The following is an 18,992-nucleotide window of genomic DNA, read 5'->3' on the forward strand; positions in this document are numbered from 1 at the left end:
TAGACACTCTTCAGAGGATAAAGGTAATAAGGAAGTGACATTCTGCCTCTCCCACAGGTGTGTACAGAGTAGTATAACATGTTTGAGTTTTGCTGTAGGTTAAAAATCAGAAGACTATCCCAAGGAATAGATTAAATCGTATCCACTAATGTCAGACTAGAACAGGCAGGGTCAAAGGGGAAAATAGTAAAAATGTCTTGGAGGTATTAAGAAACAAGAAAAGAGATTATACACCAATTATCTCCTAAAAGTACTGCTACAAATTATTTTCTGCACATTTTCTGATTGAAAATTCTATAAACAACTTTGAGACATGATGGATTTGTATGCTTTTGGGAACTGCATATAAATTGCTAATATTCTTTTCTTGATCCTCTTTGGGATTTGTGATCATGTTTCTGTTCAGTGCTTTGGAGGAATGAGTATTGAAATATCAATGCACGGATAAGTATATGTGTATATGTTTTGTATGATTAGCCAGAAGTATCTGTAACTGTTCTATGAATTTTACACAGATACTCAGTAGATTTTTACTTAAAAAATAAAAACATATTTAGGCAGAGTCACTATCAATGACCATTCAAAAATGATTTTTCAGAGTGGGCAACAGAACATAGTGTTGACATCGATGGTTGTAAACAATGTTGAGGAGAGATTCATTCTTTGTAGGTTTCACATTTGCTTCTGTTTTGTATCATTTCCTGTACCTGAGGAGAATGAAAAAAAAATTTTTTTTTCCACTTGCAGTTTTGATTTACTTGGTACTATCATATTTTGTAGGGTTAAAAATATATAGAAAATCAAAATATAGACGTCCTTATACTGACTTGAGTTCCCTGGTGGCTCAGATGGTAAAGCGTCTGCCTACAATGTGGGAGACCTGGGTTCAATCCCTGGGTCAGGAAGATCTCCTGGAGAAGGAAATGGCAATCCACTCCAGTATTCTTGCCTGGAAAATCCCATGGATGGAGGAGCCTGGTGGGCTACAGTCCATGGGGTTGCAAAGAGTCGGACGTGACTGAGCGACTTCACTTCACTTATACTGACTTGGTACAAATAATTTATATTTTGATAACTCAAGACTACATGTTGAAAACATCTAGGAGAATGATTAAAAGTATAATATTAAGAAAATTACTAGGGCAGTGACCTTCTTCTGTATGATACTGTAAATACATAGCATATACATTAGTCAAAACCTATAATGTATAACACAAAGAGTGAAAGTCACTGAGTTGTGTCTAACTGTTTGCAACCCCATGGGCTATACAGTCCATGGGATTCTCCAGGCCAGCATACTGGAGTGGGTAGCCGTTCCCTTCTTCAGGGGATCTTCCCAACCCAGGGATTGAACCCAGATCTCCCACATTGCAGGCGGATTCTTTACTGCCTGAACCACCAGGGAAGCCCAAGAATACTGGACTGGTTAGCCTATCCCCTCTCCAGCAGATCTTCCTGACCCAGAAATTGAACAGGGCACTCCTGCATTGCAGGCAGATTCTTTATCAACTGAGCTACCAGGAAGCCCATACACAAAGAAACTTTATGTAAATCATGAACTTTAGTTAATAATAATGTATCAAACTGGCTGACCAATTGTAAGAAACGTACCACAGTAATGCAGAATGTTAATAATAGAGGAAATGGGGGGAGGAGATGAGAGTAAGTGGGAACTCACTGTACATTCTGCTTAATTTTTCTGTAGACCTAAAACTATTCTAAAAAATAAAGCATATTAATTAAGAAAATCACCTCAATGTAAAACCAAAAAACAAACTGAGTATAACTTCTAAATAGAAAAATGGAACAATAAAGGAGGACAAAAATAGAGGAAAAGAAACAAAACAGGTGGGACAAATAGCATAGATTCAAACCCAAATATATCTTTAACAACATCAAATATAAAAGGACTACTCTAATTAAAAGCTTGTCAGATTTGAATAATTATAACAATTATAACATACACAATTAATATTTATAAGAAAGATGTCTAAAATGTAAGGACAGAGAAAAGTTAAAAGTAATAAAGATGGAAAATATATACCATATAAACAGAGTAAAATAAATCTGGTGTAGCTATAACAGTATTGGAAAGAGTAGTTAGAGTTCATGTTATACTCCTTAATGATAAAAAATTCAATTTACAAGAAAAATATAAGAACCTAAATTTATAAGCACCTAATAACATTAGCCCCAATTACATATATACAGCGTAAATTGACAATAATATTGGAAAACTTGAATAACATGTTTAACAAACCTGATCCAGTGGGTATATTTAGACACTTCTCAATAACTGAAGAATAAATATTTTTTCAATCCCAATTAATTCATTTACAGCAATTAACTATATGTTGCATCATAAAGCAAGTAAATACATTTCAAAGATTTGAAATCTTGTTCTATGAGTATAGTGCAATTGACTTTGAAATCAATAACCAAAGGGCAACAAGAAACCAATATTTAGGTATTTATATAAATAATCTACTGTCCAAAAATCCATATGTTGCAGAATAAATCATAAAGAAAATTAGAAACTATTTTGAACTAAATAAAGTAAAAATACCACACACTTAAATCTATGTGATAAAACTGTAAGAGCATATAGTATATATTAATAATATATAGCTTAATATATGAAGATCTGCTTCCTATATGCAAGAAGAAACACTAAAAAAATGAATTCTTCAAATAACACCTGCATACTGTAGACAAAATACAAACCCCCCTCCAAAAGAAAAAACCTACAAACTGAAACAAAGCAAAAAGTCTTACAACTACATGAATGTTCTGGACACTAAGCAGGTAGGTTTTGAAGAGGATTCTAAACTTAGAGCAAGTGACCAACATGGAATGAATTCCTCAGTTTTCATAATTTTGACTCCAAAACAGTCATGACCCACAAACATAGCTGTGGCTGCACCAGAATACCTCAAACTCTGATAGAAAACCCACTGCTTTTCTGGAGGGAAAAATCACAGAAAGTGGCCTGGTCAAATGTCAGATGCTGAAGAATGAGGGGGAATCCTCCAAGAGGGAAGGTCTGTGCATGAACTCTGCACACGCCTTAGGTTGCCTTCTGAAGCATGCATTCATAGGTCAGATTCAAACTAGTAGTAGCAAAAAGAAGTGACCACAGAAGGCAAGAGAGAGTGCTCACAGTTCAAATCTAACCATGTTAACAGCCAGTTAAACAAAAACAAGAGCTTCATCACTTGTCAGAAGAATATGACAGAACACAGTCTGCACAGCACAATATTTAAGGTGTTCAAGATACAATCAAAATTATCTTAGTTACAAGAAAACCTAGAGAATGTAATTCATTTTAAATGGAAAAGACAACCTTTACTTCTTCCTTTCTGATTTGGAAAGCTTTTACTTTTTTAATTTAAAGTAGCTATTTATGCCTAATTGCTCTGGCTAGGACTTCCAGTGCAAGGAGCACATGGAGAGCAAATAAGCTATTCTCTATTTTTGCATATGTTTGAAATGTTCAATAGTTGAAGAAAATTTACAGATAAACAGCATAAAAAGAACATCCAGAACATATTCTGTTCCTTGAAGAAGAAAGGGGATAAGGGGGAGGGATAGAAACAGTATTTGAAAAAAATGCTGGCTGCAAAAATTTCAAAATAGATGAAAAGCATTAAAACCCAAAGGTCTGGAACTCATATTTCCTTTAAGACCAGATTTCCCTCTTGTTTAAAACAACTAAAAAAATGAACAACATATAAGAAACAATGGTTTTCACGATATTAGGCAACAAAGGACAATGCTCTGTGAAAGTCAGGAAAGAAATGAAGTGAGCCTTACGAGTGCTCTAGCCTATTGTCTTCAGAAAGTTGTCTGGCCTCATAGCCAGGAAAGTGAACCCAAGAAGACCTCGGCAGATCCCTAAGATGAGCAGATGGAACTGAGATCCTGGGGAAACCATGGTAGCTATAGTTCACAGGACAGAGTGCCAGAGAGGAGACAACTGCACAGAAAGAACTCTGGAATCTGCAGAAGTTCCCCTTGAAATAATCCCATGTGTGGATCAGTACACGTGTGTGAGGAAACTCCCCAACACCACAGTTCAAAAGCATCAATTCTTTGGTGCTCAGCTTTCTTTATAGTCAAACTCTCACATCCATATGTGACTACTGGAATAGCCATAGCTTTGACTAGACGGACCTTTGTAGGGAAAGTTTTCTGCTTTTTAACATGCTGTCTAGGTTGGTCATAACTTTTCTTCCAAGGAACAAGCATCTTTTAATTTCATGGCTACAGTCACCATTTGCAGTGATTTAGGAGCCACCCCAAAATAAAGTCTGTCACTCTTTCCACTGTTTCCCATCTATTTGCCATGAAGTGATGGGACTGGATGTATGATCTTAAGTTTTCTAAATGTTGAGTTTTAAACCACCTTTTTCACTCTCCTCTTTCACTTTCATCAAGAGGCTCTTTAGTTCTTCACTTTCTGCCATAAGGGTGGTGTCATCTGCATATCTGAAGCTATTGATATTTTTCCCGGCAATCTTGATTCCAGCTTGTGCTTCATCCAGCCCAGCATTTCTCATGATGTACTATGCATATAATTTAAACGAGCAGGGTGACAATATACAGCCTTGACATACTTCTTTCCCAATTTGGAACCAGTCTGTTGTTCCATGTCCAGTTCTAACTGTTGCTTCCTGACCTGCATACAGATTTCTTAGGAGGTAGGTCATGTGGTCTGGTATTCCCATCTCTTTAAGAATTTTCTATAGTTTGTCATGATCCACACAGTTAAAGGCTTTGGCATAGTCAATAAAGCAGATGTTTTTCTGGAACTCTCTCACTTTTTCAATGATCCAATGGACATTGGCAATTGATTTCTGGTTCCTCTGCCTTTTCTAAATCCAGCCTGAACATCTGCAAGTTCACAGTTCATGAACTGTTGAAGCCTGGCTTGGAGAATTTTGAGCATTACTTTACTAGCGTGTGAGATGAGTGCAATTGTGCAGTAGCTTGAGCATTCTTTGGCACTGACTTTCTTTAGGATTGGAATGAAAACTGACCTTTTCCAGTCCTGTGGCCACTGATAAATTTTTCAAATTTGCTGGCATATTGGGTGCAGCACTTTCACAGCATCATCTTTTAGGATTTGAAATAGTTCAACTGGAATTCCATCACCTCCACTAGCTTTGTTCATAGTGATGTTTTCTAAGGCCCACTTGACTTCACATTCCAGGATGTCTGGCTCTAGGTGAGTGATCACACCATCGTGATTATCTGGGTCGTGAAGATCTTTTTTGTACAGTTCTTCTGTGTGTTCTTGCCACCTCTTCTTAATATCTTCTGCTTTTGTTAGGCTCATACCATTTCTGTCCTTTATTGTGCCCATCTTTGCATGAAAATTACACTTGGTATTCTCTAATTTTCTTGAAGAGATCTCTAGTCTTTCCCATTCTCTTGTTTTCCTCTATTTCTTTGCACTGACCACTGAGAAAGGCTTTCTTATCTCTCCTTGCTATTCTTTGGAACTCTGCATTCAAATGGGTATATCTTTCCTTTTCTCCTTTGCCTTTTGCTTCTCTTCTTTTCATAGCTATTTGTAAGGCCTTCTCAGACAACTATTTTGCCTTTTTGCATTTCTTTTTCTTGGGGATGGTCTTGATCACTGTCTCCTGTACAACATCACAAACCTCCATCCATAGTTCTTCAGGCACCCTATCAGATCTAGTCTTTTGAATCTATTTGTCACTTCCACTGTATAATCATAAGGGATTTGATTTAGATCATACATGAATGGTCTAGTGATTTTCCCTACTCTTTAAGTCTGAATTTGGCAATAAGAAGTTGGAGAAACATACCATGCTCATGGATTGGAAGAATCAATATTGTCAAAATGGCTATTCTACCCAAAGCAATCTATAGATTCAATGCAATCCCTATCAAGCTACCAACGGTATTTTTCACAGAACTAGAACAAATAATTTCACAATTTGTATGGAAATACAAAAAACCTCGAATAGCCAAAGTAATCTTGAGAAAGAAGAATGGAACTGGAGGAATCAACCTGCCTGACTTCAGACTCTACTACAAAGCCACAGTCATCAAGACAGTATGGTACTGGCACAAAGACAGAAATATAGATCAATGGAACAGAATAGAAAGCCCAGAGATAAATCCACGAACCTATGGACACCTTATCTTTGACAAAGGAGGCAAGGATATACAATGGAAAAAAGACAACCTCTTTAACAAGTGGTGCTGGGAAAGCTGGTCAACCACTTTTAAAGAATGAAACTAGAACACTTTCTAACACCATACACAAAAATAAACTCAAAATGGATTAAAGATCTAAATGTAAGACCAGAAACTATAAAACTCCTAGAGGAGAACATAGGCAAAACACTCTCCGACATAAACCACAGCAAGATCCTCTATGACCCACCTCCCAGAATATTGGAAATAAAAGCAAAACTAAACAAATGGGACCTAATGAAACTTAAAAGCTTTTGCACAACAAAGGAAACTATAAGTAAGGTGAAAAGACAGCCCTCAGATTGGGAGAAAATAATAGCAAATGAAGAAACAGACAAAGGATTAATCTCAAAAATATACAAGCAACTCCTGAAGTTCAATTCCAGAAAAATAAATGACCCAATCAAAAAATGGGCCAAAGAACTAAACAGACATCTCTCCAAAGAAGACATACAGATGGCTAACAAACACATGAAAAGATGCTCAACATCACTCATTATCAGAGAAATGCAAATCAAAACCACAATGAGGTACCATTACATGCCAGTCAGGATGGCTGCTATCCAAAAGTCTACAAGCAATAAATGCTGGAGAGGGTGTGGAGAAAAGGGAACCCTCTTACACTGTTGGTGGGAATGCAAACTAGTACAGCCACTATGGAAAACAGTGTGGAGATTTCTTAAAAAACTGGAAATAGAACTGCCATATGACCCAGCAATCCCACTTCTGGGCATACACACTGAGGAAACCAGATCTGAAAGAGACACATGCACCCCAATGTTCATCACAGCACTGTTTATAATAGCCAGGACATGGAAGCAACCTAGATGCCCATCAGCAGATGAATGGATAAGGAAGCTGTGGTACATATACACCATGGAATATTACTCAGCCGTTAAAAAGAATTCATTTGAATCAGTCCTAATGAGATGGATGAAACTGGAGCCCCTTATACAGAGTGAAGTAAGCCAGAAAGATAAAGAACATTACAGCATACTAACACATATATATGGAATTTAGAAAGATGGTAATGATAACCCTATATGCAAAACAGAAAAAGAGACTCAGAAGTACAGAACAGACTTTTGAACTCTGTGGGAGAAGGTGAGGGTGGGATGTTTCGAAAGAACAGCATGTATATTATCTATGGTGAAACAGATCACCAGCCCAGGTGTGATGCATGAGACAAGTGCTCGGGCCTGGTGCACTGGGAAGACCCAGAGGAATCGGGTGGAGAGGGAGGTGGGAGGGGGGATCGGGATGGGGAATACGTGTAAATCTATGGCTGATTCATATCAGTGTATGACAAAACCCACTGAAAAAAAAAATAAATAAAGGAAAAAAAAAAAAAAGAAGTTCATGATCTGAGCCACAGTCAGCTCCACAGTCAGCTCAAAAGAAGCCGGCCTGCAAATAGTATGATTATCGGGTTCCATTTATATAAAATCCAAAAGAGTCAAGCTAATCTAGAAGCTAGAATAGTGGTTATTTTCTGGAAAAGAAAGGGTAGTTATTGGAAAACAGTCACCATGTGGTATTCTGAGGAGATGAGAACTTACAGTCTTTTGACCTGACTGGTGATTTCCTGGCTCTGTTCAAGTAGTGATAGTCAAGTTGTGCAGATTTGATCCCTGCAATTTTCTGTATGTATGCTTGAAAAGTTTTAAAAATGAAAATATGTTTTCCCATATTACCAGGAGGAAGAAAAATCATATAATCATCTCAACAGATATAGAAAAATAATTTGATAAAATTTAATAATTCATGGCAAAACTTCTCAGAAAACAATTATGAAGGGAACTGCCCTAATACTATTAGTAGCATTTACAAAGCACAATAAACACCATAATTAATGGTTAAATAAGGATTTTTTTTTTTAGATTGAGTGCCAGCAAGGTAAACCACGGTAGCTACTTCTATTCAACATTAATTCTGCTGGAGATCCCTAACCAGTGTTCTGTATCAGTCAGGATTCCAACAGGAAACAGCACTTTCTTTTTTTTTTTTTTGAAACAGCACTTTCAAAACAGAAAAATTCAAAGAGGTTTATTCATAAAAGTATTGTTTTAAAGAAGTAGGCATTAGGTAGTCATAGGAGATAATGCAATAATCCAAAGCTAGGAAACACTGAACTTTGAGACTGAAAGTCAAGAGGAGGGAACATTACTGTAATTCAGGAGAAAAGAGCTGTATAAAGTAAGATGCCTTAAGAGAACCAGTGACTTCCAGAAAACTCAGGACAGATAGATCATGGAGAAAAGGACAGGGGAATAAATCTGATCTCATTCTCTTCCCATCTTTCTCCACAGTTTCCTACTGGCTTAACCCACTGTAAATCAAAAGGAATGAGAGCCTATTGATCTGGCCCATGCAGATAGCTTCTCTGCAGGGTAAAGAAGAGATGAAGGTAGATCTGAGGGCATTATAAGACATGCAAAAAGACAGACAGAAAGAAAATATAGGGATTGGAAAGGTTAAATATGATATGATTGTATATGCTGGAATACCCCAAATATTCACAAGTACTTGATTAGAAATATTGAGTTTAACAAGGTTGCTGCAAATAAGATCAACAAAAATTAGTTACATATCTATATGTCAGAAATTAGAACCTGAAGTTTTAAAAGTTTCTAGTTATAATAGCATCAAAATTATAAAATACCTATGAATAAATCCATCAAAAGATATGTAAAATCTTTATGCAAATAATAATGATACTGGAAGAAATTAAAGACCTAGATAAATGGGGAGGATAAAACTTATTGTTTCAAGCTGGTATTCAATACTTCTCCCCAAATTGATCAACAGAGCCGAAGCAATCTCCCCACAAAATCCCATCAGTGTGTGCTAGTGTGTGTGTATGTGTGTAACTTCACAAATAATTCTAAATGCTGAAAAGGAAATGCACACCTAAGAAAAGACCCTGATGCTGGGAAAGACTGGGGGTAGGAGGAGAAGGGGACGACAGGGGATGAGATGGTTGGATGGCATCACCGACTCAATGGACATGGGTTTGGGTGGACTCCGGGAGTTGGTGATGGACAGGGAGGCCTGGCATAATGCTGTTCATGGGGTTGCAAAGAGTCAGACACAACTGAGCGAATGAACTGAACTGAGCTGAAGAACAACCAAGATATTTTAAAAGAAGAATAAGATGTGAGGACCTGCTCTGGTAGATATTAAAACTTATTATGGGGAATTCTAACTAAGAGATTCTTGTAGTGGAGCAAGGATCAACAAATATACCACAGGAGTCAAATAAAAAAACAGTGTGGAAGGTACTGTCTTTTCCTATAAGGTGCTTTGTCAGTTGGATGTCTGCTTGAAAGAAAATAAAGCTTGACTTCACCTCACATCCTACACAAAATCAATTCCAAACTGATTCGATATAAATGTACAAAGCAAAACAAAACAAAATCCATAAAAAACTTCTACAAGATAATACAGGGACTAAGGTGAGGAGCTTGGGCTAAGAAGACACTTCTAATATAGGACACCAGATGTAATAAAATAAATTTGAATATATAAAAATTAAAAAATTCCTGTTGATCAAAAGATATCTTTAAGAGATAAAATACGAAGGCAAAGAGTCAGAGAATATACATGTAACAAGCACATCAACAAAGAGCTCTCAACCAGAATATATAGAGAACTGTTACAAATGATTTTAAAAGAAAATATAATAGAAAAGAAATATTTCCAAATGGCCAATAAACAAATGAAAAAGTATGCAACTGCTTTAGTACTCAGGAGAAATAAGTTGAACCTGCAATGATTTATTACTGTTCATCCATTAAAAAGGCTAATGCTGAAAAGACTGGTAATACTGTTGGGTTTAAGTGGTAAGGATGTAAGACAACCAAAACTCTAATACACACTGCTAGTGGGAGTGTAAATTGGTGAAAATTTCCTTGGAAGATCATTTGATGTAATGTACTAGAGCTGAGCTACACATACTTTAGAATCCAGCATTCTCTCTTGTGGGTATGTACCCAAGGGAAATGTGTATTTATGTGTACCAAGAGACATGCGCATGAAAGTTCCTAGGAAAAAGTTTTGTAATAGGTTATCCTGAAGGTCCATATTTATCACAGAATGAATAAATTGTGGCATTTCAAGTGATGAATGCTATATAGCAATGAAAATAAATGAACTACAGCCACACACAATAGCATGGCTTAATTTCACAGACATAGTTTTGAGTAAAAGAATGAACAAATGAATCTCTACTACATGGTTCCCTTTATATAAAGTTTAAAAGGTTGACAAGTCTACACAAATACAGAGAACAAACTAATGGTTACCAGTGTGGGGGCAGGGAGCAAATAATTGGGTGTAAGACAGGCTCAAGCATGTATTGTACAACATGGGGAATATAGACAATGTTTTGTAATAACTGTAAATGGAAAGTAAGCTTTAAAAATTGCATAAAAATTTAAAACTAAAAATATTTTTAAGTCTAAAAAATAAAGCAGTTTGGTTCTAAAAGTCATGTTCTTAACCACTAAATAAAATAAAATAAAAATTTCAAAAATCTGACAAGTCTAAACAAGAGTGTTTTATGATTCATGTTTCATGGCAAAGTTAAAAAGAAAAGTGAGAATGTCATTACCATAAAAGTCAGAATAATAGTCCCTTTGTGGGAAGTGATAACCTTGAGGAAACTGAAGGGGACTTCTCAGACGCTGACGATGTTTAGTTTTTTGTTTTTTGTTTTTTAACCTGAATGGCAGTTACAGATGTGCTCACTTCATGACCATTGACTGAGTTGCACATGTTTTGTACACTTGTATGTGTGCTATATTTTATAATAAAAAGAATAACAAGGTTGCTCTTTTTCTCCTATTCCATACCTGGCCCAGCATAAAATTCAGGGGATCCTCTGGCTTTTCATAGACTAAGTTTTCAGTGATCTGCTGAGAGAGAGAAAGATATTACATTATGGTTCTGAACTAAACTTATGTGGTCAGGTTATACCTGAAGTAATATGTTGCATTAACCTAACAAGTACCACAGCATTTTTTTTTTTTTTTTGTATCACAGTATTTAAAAAAAATTCATATATGTCTGCATATTGACAAATTACTTCCTTACTACTGATAAGTTTAGGTAAATTAAGGTAAAATGTGGATGAATAAAGATTTAGTAATAAACAACAGTGGGTATTTTTCTAGTTTTTAAGATCAAAGAGGTAGTGAGAAGGTTTTGGAGGAAGTTTTTATTTTGAGAATTGTGATTTTGCTAGACTGATTAATCAATAAATAATTTACTTCAAAGAACAAAGAAACTTTTTTGAGTAAAAATTTTAAAACACTATGATTTTTACATAGAAACTTCCTAAGGCATTTGATTCTAAAAGGTTAGAATGATGTTCTGTGTTTGTAATAATAAATGAGAAAGCATATCAAAGACTTCAGAGACTCACTTTCATACGTTTTGTTGCTGTTGAATAACAAAAATTATTAATAAAGTAAACAATTCTCATTGGCAGGGAATAACAATAGGGCAAATTTCTGGTATAAAGTATTTTGATTTGTTTAATGCATGCATGCTCATTAATCATTTCACATATATTTCTACTGAGCACATTTATAACTAGTTTTACTTATCACAATGTTCAATGCATAAACACTGTTTTTTCTTGACAGATGAAGAAAATAGCTTACAGAATGATTAAAATTCTACTTTCTAGGGCTCTGTCCTTCAGTTTAACAATTAGTAGTTCTTTGTTAAAGCCAGAAAGCCCAGCAGTTAGCATTCTTCCACAAAAGGACATTTTAAAGAAAGAAGCGGCATAGAATAACATTAATAAAGTAAATATCACTTATCCCTGTTATATGAGGACACTGAGATTCACAGAAATTAGGTAATCTCCTCCAAATTACAAAGATGAGAAGGAGCAAATTTAGCTTGGAGACTTGGGCTAATAGATTATACAATTTGTACACTTTCCTCTACATCCTACTTCTTTAAACTTAAATTTTTCCAGCTTAAATGTTTTCATGTGAGGTGGGCCATTCTAACCTGGGCTTCCCTGGTGGCTCAAACGGTAAAGAATCCACTTGCAGTGTGAGAGACCTGGGCTCAATTCCTGGGTTGGGAAGGTCCCCTGGAGGAGGGCATGGCAACCCACTCCAGTATTCTTGCCTGGAGAATCCCCATAGACAGAGGAGCCTGGCAGGCTATACAGTCCATGGGGGTCGCAAAGAGTTGGACATGACTGAGCGACTAAGCATGCATTCTTACTTACAACTTTATAACCACATGATAAAAAGTTACTTCATGTATGTATGTTATTACATATGTGTATATGCCTTGCTGGGTAATAATATTAAAATACACATTCAAGGAAAACAGAAACAAAGCAATCCACAAAGCAACAAAACTTTTAAATGTGATAATATATAATGCTATATTGGTCAAGGAATGTCATACTTTAAAGAAGGTTCCACCTCCATATCCTGAGGTCAGTAAGATTTGTAATTTCAAGAATTAAAAGTAATTTTTTGACAATTGATATAATTTTAATCATAATAGTATATCAGTGGATTATTTATTGACTCTAAGTAATTCTAGATCTTCATTCAGATAGTTGTCATTAGGCATCAACAGATAGGTAAAAGGAGAACTATAGCTTCATTTAATTTTTTAAAATTAACCTATTTATTTTAATTGGAGGCTAATTACTTTACAATATTGTGGTGGTTTTTGCCATACACTGACATGAATCAGCCATGAATGTACATGTGTCCCCCAGACCTGAACCTCCCTGCCACCTCCTTCCCCATCCCATTCCTCTGGGTTGTCCCAGTGCACTGGCTTTGAGTGCCCTGTTTCACATAGATGAAACAGTTCAAATAGATGAACTTGTTCATCTATTTCACATACGGTGATATACATGTTTCAAAGCTATTCTCTCAAATCATCCTATCCTCGCCTTCTCCCACAGAGTCCAAAAGTCTGTTCTTTATATCTGTGTCTCTTTTGCTGTCTTGTATATAGTGTCGTTGTTACCATCTTTCTAAATTCTATATATATGTGTTAATATACTATATTGGTGTTTTTCTTTCTGACTTACGTCACTCTGGATAATTGGCTCCAGTTTCATCCACCTCACTAGAACTGATTCAAATGCATTCTTTATAATGGCTGAGTAATATTCCATTGTGTATATGTACCACAGCTTTCTTATCCATTTGTCTGCTGATGGACACCTAGGTTGCTTCCATGTCCTGGCTGTTGTAAAGGAGAAGGCAATGGCAACCCACTCCAGTACTCTTGCCTGGAAAATTCCCTGGATGGAGGAGCCTGGTGAGCTGCAGTCCATGGGGTTGCTAAGAGTCGGGCACCACTGAGCGACTTGACTTTCACTTTTCACTTTCATGCATTGGAGATGGAAATGGCAACCCACTCCACTGTTCTCGCCTGGAGAATCCCAGGGATGGGAGAGCCTGGTGGGCTGCTGTCTATGGGGTCGCACAGAGTCGGACACGACTGAAGCGACTTAGCAGCAGCAGCAGCTGTTGTAAACAGTGCTGCGATGAACATTGAGGTACACGTGTGTTTTTCAATTCTGGTTTCCTCGGTGTGTATGCCCAGCAGTGGGATTGCTGGGTCATATGGCAGTTCTATTTCCAGTTTTTTAAGGAACCTCCACACTGTTCTCCATAGTAGCTGTACTAGTTTGCATTCCCACCAATAGTGTAAGAGGGTTCCCTTTTCTCCATATCCTCTCTGGCATTTATTGTTTGTAGACTTCTTGATGGCAGCCATTCTGACTGGCGTGAGATGGTACCTCATTGTGGTTTTGAGTTGCATTTCGCTGATAATGAGTGATGTTGAGCATCTTTTCATGTGTGTGTTAGCCATCTGTATGTCTTCTTTGGAGAAATGTGTGTTTAGTTCTTCGGCCGATTTTTCGATTGGGTCATTTATTTTTCTGGAATTGAGCTGCATGAGTTGCTTGTATATTTTTGAGATTATTTCTCGGTCAGTTGTAAAAGCAACTTCTAATTACTTCATTTTTATGTGGTTTCTTGGGACTTTCCTGGTGGTCCAGTGGTTGGGACTTCACCTTCCAATGCAGAGGGGTATGGGTTGGATCCCTGGTGAGGGAGCTAAGATCCCACATGCCTTGTGGCCAAAAAACCAAAAAAATAAATAAAAAGAAGCAATATTGTAACAAATTCAATAAAGAACTTAAAAATGTTCCACACTAAAAAAAATGTGGTTTCTTAGATGGTCACAAGTTGGTCATCTTTTGAAAATATTATATTCCTGCCTGGGAAATCTTTTTCTCTCCTTTTTAATTGCCAATATTTTGTCCCTCCTTCCTCAGTCTGGCTCAAAGTTTAACCCTTGACCAATTTTATTCCCTTGGCAACCAAACTATCAAATCTCTAATTCCTCTAAAGGGCTTCATATTATGGTAAGAATCATTCATTTGGTGTTTATCATTTACTACCTTAGATTAATACTCTTAATGCATTTACTGACTGACACTGAGATTATATCCTTTTTATAGCAAGCACCTTTTCTTGTACCTTTTAAGAGCCAGGTCAGTGTTTGTCTTTTATAATTACTTTAAAACTCACATTTTAAAAAGAGATTGAGAGGTTTACCTGGAATATTTGCAGAATGTGGTGTTTCTCCATGTATCGAAGTGAAACTTGATAAGGATCTTCATATACTATAGGAGGGAATCGCCTCTTAAAAGGTTGACTGTATGCATCAGAAATCCTTTCCTGGTATGCTGAAAAATCATCCTAAAATGGAAATATCCCCCAAGAAAGTCTTTAATGAATAGAAAATTCCCAGAAGTTTTGTTGCTACTGTTGATGTTATCAGTGGAATTTGGTATTGACGGGATCTGAACTCTAGAAACTAAACACCTTATGAGAGACCTGGCTGGTCCTCCAGGCAATGTAATGAACCTCAGGTCTTGAGAGGTGCCTTAGACATCACCAGTCTACTTTTCCCTTCACAGAAATATCCAACAGACTCCAAATTCCTTTCCTTTGGCAGAAGCTCAGAGAGGGGAAATGAGTTAGTTTCCCAGGGTTAGCAGCGGAACCAGGACTTGAAACCCAGGGTTCCTGCATCCTGGTTCATTGATCCTCCCTGAATGGCCTACTTAGGGTAGCTGAGAAGGCCACCCGTCTCGTGATCTCCCACCCTACTCCTGCCTTTCTGAGTTCTATGGGTTACACATACCACAGCATGTGCCCTCTGCCTGCATTCTCCCAGAACCCTGGCTTGATCTCCAACCTCCCAGGTGGGTATCAAATGTCCGTTTAACCTACAGGCTCGACTTCTGTGGGCTGAGGTTTTTCTCGACTGATGACATAGTCCAGTTTAGATGAAATGGAGGGAAACCTTTCAGAGTAGGCTTGTTCTCTCGTTTGTAAAGTACTGTTATCAAATGGCATGAAGACTCGCAGGTCAGCTACACTTTCAGTGTCAGTTTCATTGGAAGTCTTGGATATGCTGGCATCTGTCTGGCTAGGCTCAAATTTGCAGGGTTGCACTTTGAAGTCATCCTTTTCCTCTTCCATGCCGTAGCCAAGTTGTCTGAATATGTTGTCATCAGACTGTTCTCCGTAGTCAAACAGGTTGTCTTCTGTGTAATCATGCTCTTCGCCCAGTAAGTCATCAGCCTGGTCAGATTCACCACCAGCCTTGTCAGAGTCAGTCTCAGGGTGTTCATCTGGTTTAGTAGCCTGGTCATGCACTTTGCGGTGAGTCTTTGCAGCTCTTCTGTGGTCAACTTGGTCAGATGATCTCTGATCAACTCGTTCATAAGTTTTTGTCTCAATCAGGCCGGACAATCTACTTTCAATTTGTTGAGCAGTTCTTTGGTCAGCTGGTCGGGGCATTCTGTGATCACTCTGCCCATGGGCTCTTTGTAAAGATAGCACAGATGGCTTTCGGTCGAACTGTTCAGAAGCTCTTCTCTCAGCTAGGCTGGACGTTCTCCTTTCAGTTTGCTCATAAGTACCTTGTTCAGGCAGGGCAGACATCTGGTTGTCAGTATGTTCAGACCTGACACCATCAGCTTGGCTAGATGCCTTGCTGTCCATCTGTTCTGACATCCTCTGATCAGCCTGATCAGATGTTTTATGACTGGCAAAATTAGCATGGTCAGATGCTCCGAGGTCAGCCTGATCAGATGTTCTTTCTCCCATGTGTTCATCTACTTTGTAGTCAGCTTGATTACCTATGTTGGGTTCAGCTAGGCCAGACACTATTTGGGCAGTCTGGTCAGCTGCTCTGTCATCAGTCTGGTCATCTGCCTCCACTTCATACTGGTTCTGCCTGCTGTCTTCCTGGCCATCTGTGTGGCTGTCATCTGGGGGCTTGGCTGGTCTTTGGATTTCCGAGGATTCGGTGGGAGCCTCTTCTGGAGGCTTTTCCATTTTCTGCCCGGTACCCGACTGGTCCAGATTGCCAGACTCTGTGGGTGGGGCCGGACCTAGGTCGTCTAGGCAACCGTCAGAGCGTGTGTGAGTGACAACAATGCCCATGGGCTTTATTCCGGGCCTCCGCGCTGGTTCTTCCAGGCGTGCTGGCGAACGCTAGTGAGTGTCGGGCAGTGAGCGGGACTTCCTGCGGCTGCCTGGGGACCAGCTGCCTCTGGGCGCTCAGAGTGGATGCGAGCTCAGGATGTGAGCTCAGCTCACCTTCTCCCAAGAAGAGGGGTGACTACAGGCTGGTGTCGCCACAGCCCAGTGAGCAGGCCTCAGGGCTCTGTGAAACGGTGCCTTAGAGCGCTCCCCTCCTTGCTTTTTTCTTGCAGAGGCCCAGTGTTGTGTGTGAAATTGGATCCTACAGGTATCTCTGGAATCAACAGAACACGCGTCCAACCACACGAGGGCGGCATACCTGAACAGAGGTTACTGCTGCCATCAAACAGACCCATGATTGATGGGCTACGTGTTTAACCACAGTTGTAGTGCAGAGTATGATGTTACTACTGGGTACTGTGATTGTAAATGGTCCTGCTAGATGTTATTTTTCTTTATAAACTCTAATTGGTATTGTGGTGATGTTACCAAACTCTTTTTTCTTAAAAAAACAAAACAAAACTTAAAAAATCCTGCCTTTACAAACAATGCCAGTACTGTTTTTGGTGGTACCAGGAAGGCTCTAGTCCTTCTAACACTCAAGGTACCAAAGTCATATATGGTTGGAGGGCTGGAAGGAGGAGAGAAAATGCAGTGTGAATGGGTTCTAAAACTACACCATCCAATGGTCTTACAGCAGAAGGGAGTGTTAGGGTTAGGAGCCAGAGTTCCAGAAAGAAAAGGAGTAAGAAAGGCTAGGGAGAGATAGGAGAAGGAATATTTAACAGGTGGGGAATTTGCACTTGATGGTGGCCAATGGGGTCTACACTTTGATAGTTGCCCTCCCTTTTTGGAATAGACCTTAAGAATCCACTTCAGGCCAGCTTGCTCTCTATTCGCAGGAGCAGATCAGTACAGAGGTGGTGACTTGGGAGTTTGGCTTTCCAGAGCCTAAATCACTGAGGCAAGCCAAGGATTGGTAATATAATGCCAGATATTCTTTTAATATGGGTTTAATTGCATTTGGTAATTAGAGATAAAACTTAAAATCCAAACGCAAATAGTAGTAATTAAGGAGTGAGAAGGAGAGTGGGTACCTTTGGTGCCATACTTACGAGCAGGAGAATTTAGACACACTGAAATAAAATCATTTCCCTAACAGCACCTAGCATATGGGCTTCCCAGGTGGTGCTAGTGGTGAAGAACCCACCTGCCAATGTAGAAGTTATAAGAAACATGGGTTAGATCCCTGGGTCAGGAAGATACCCTGGAGAAGGAAATGGCAACCCACTCCAGTATTCTTGCCTGGAGAATCTCATGGACAGAGGAGCCTGGTGGGCCACAGTCCATGGGGTCACAAAGAATTGGACATGACTGAGTGACTAACACCCATACACACCTAACACATAGTAGGTGCTCAAGATATGTTTGTTGAATATAAATATATTAAAGATTTGCCTTACTTATTTATCTAAAAATGTGTGAAGCAAATACATTCTTTGTTTGGCATAAAATAGGTGATGGACTATGGCTTGCAACATTACGGGGATATTGGTTTCGCAGATTTGTTTTTCCATTTATAAATTAAATATAATTATTGCTGAAGCTGAAACGCCAATACTTTGGCCACCTTATGTGAAGAGTTGACTCATTGGAAAAGACCCTGATGCCGGGAGGGGATTGGGGGCAGGAGGAGAAGGGGACGACAGAGGATGAGAAGGCTGGATGGCATCACCGACTCAATGGACATGAGTTTGAGTAAACTCCGGAAGTTGGTGATGGACAGGAGGGCCTGGCATGCTGCGATTCATGGGGTCTCAAAGAGTTGGACATGACTGAGCAGCTGAACTGAACTGAACTGGACTGACTGATTGTAGAAAAGTAAGTAAAACAAGCATAAATTTAAAAAGCTCCCCAAACACTCAGGGATAACCTTTATTAACATTTTGATGTATACCCTTTGAGAATTTTTCCCATGCAAATCTATACGCTTAATATCTATAGACATGTATTTTACAAAATGGAATCAAACCATGTAATTGTTCTATAAACTACATTGTGATTTAAAACTATGGTTTAAATGTTCTTCTATGTCAAGAAACATAATCCAAAGGACATTGGCTTTTGGCATTAGACCAAATTTGTTCCAACTCTGTATCTGTTACTTAATAGATTGTTGCTGAGTTTGAGCAAATCTCTTTA

The 18,992-nt window shown here is 38.4% G+C and overlaps 1 protein-coding gene across 1 annotated transcript; it reads right to left on the reverse strand.

Annotated features, from left to right (window-relative positions):
* Positions 1–626: 626 nt before the first annotated feature.
* On the reverse strand, positions 627–16,751 carry TEX55 (testis expressed 55). Its single transcript, XM_043873651.1, has 4 exons — positions 15,531–16,751; positions 14,850–14,993; positions 11,082–11,144; positions 627–707 (listed from the first exon to the last, which is right to left on the reverse strand). Exons 1-4 carry the CDS (start codon positions 16,749–16,751, stop codon positions 657–659), a joined length of 1,479 nt encoding a protein of 492 aa, XP_043729586.1. The 3' UTR covers positions 627–656.
* Positions 16,752–18,992: the final 2,241 nt, after the last annotated feature.

Source organism: Cervus elaphus, chromosome 19 (genome assembly GCF_910594005.1).
Source record: "Cervus elaphus chromosome 19, mCerEla1.1, whole genome shotgun sequence".
NCBI lineage: Eukaryota > Metazoa > Chordata > Mammalia > Artiodactyla > Cervidae > Cervus > Cervus elaphus.

What these genes read in the sequence shown, in the direction of transcription:
- TEX55 (XM_043873651.1), bottom strand. Translation starts at nt 16,751, where the DNA reads ATGGGCATTGTTGTCACTCACACACGCTCTGACGGTTGCCTAGACGAC. An exon ending in ACATTCTGCAAATATTCCAG is followed by an intron (nt 11,145 to 14,849) that starts GTAAACCTCTCA and finishes TCTCTCTCTCAG; the next exon opens with CAGATCACTGAAAACTTAGT. An exon ending in TGAATTTTATGCTGGGCCAG is followed by an intron (nt 708 to 11,081) that starts GTATGGAATAGG and finishes CATTCTCCTCAG; the next exon opens with GTACAGGAAATGATACAAAA.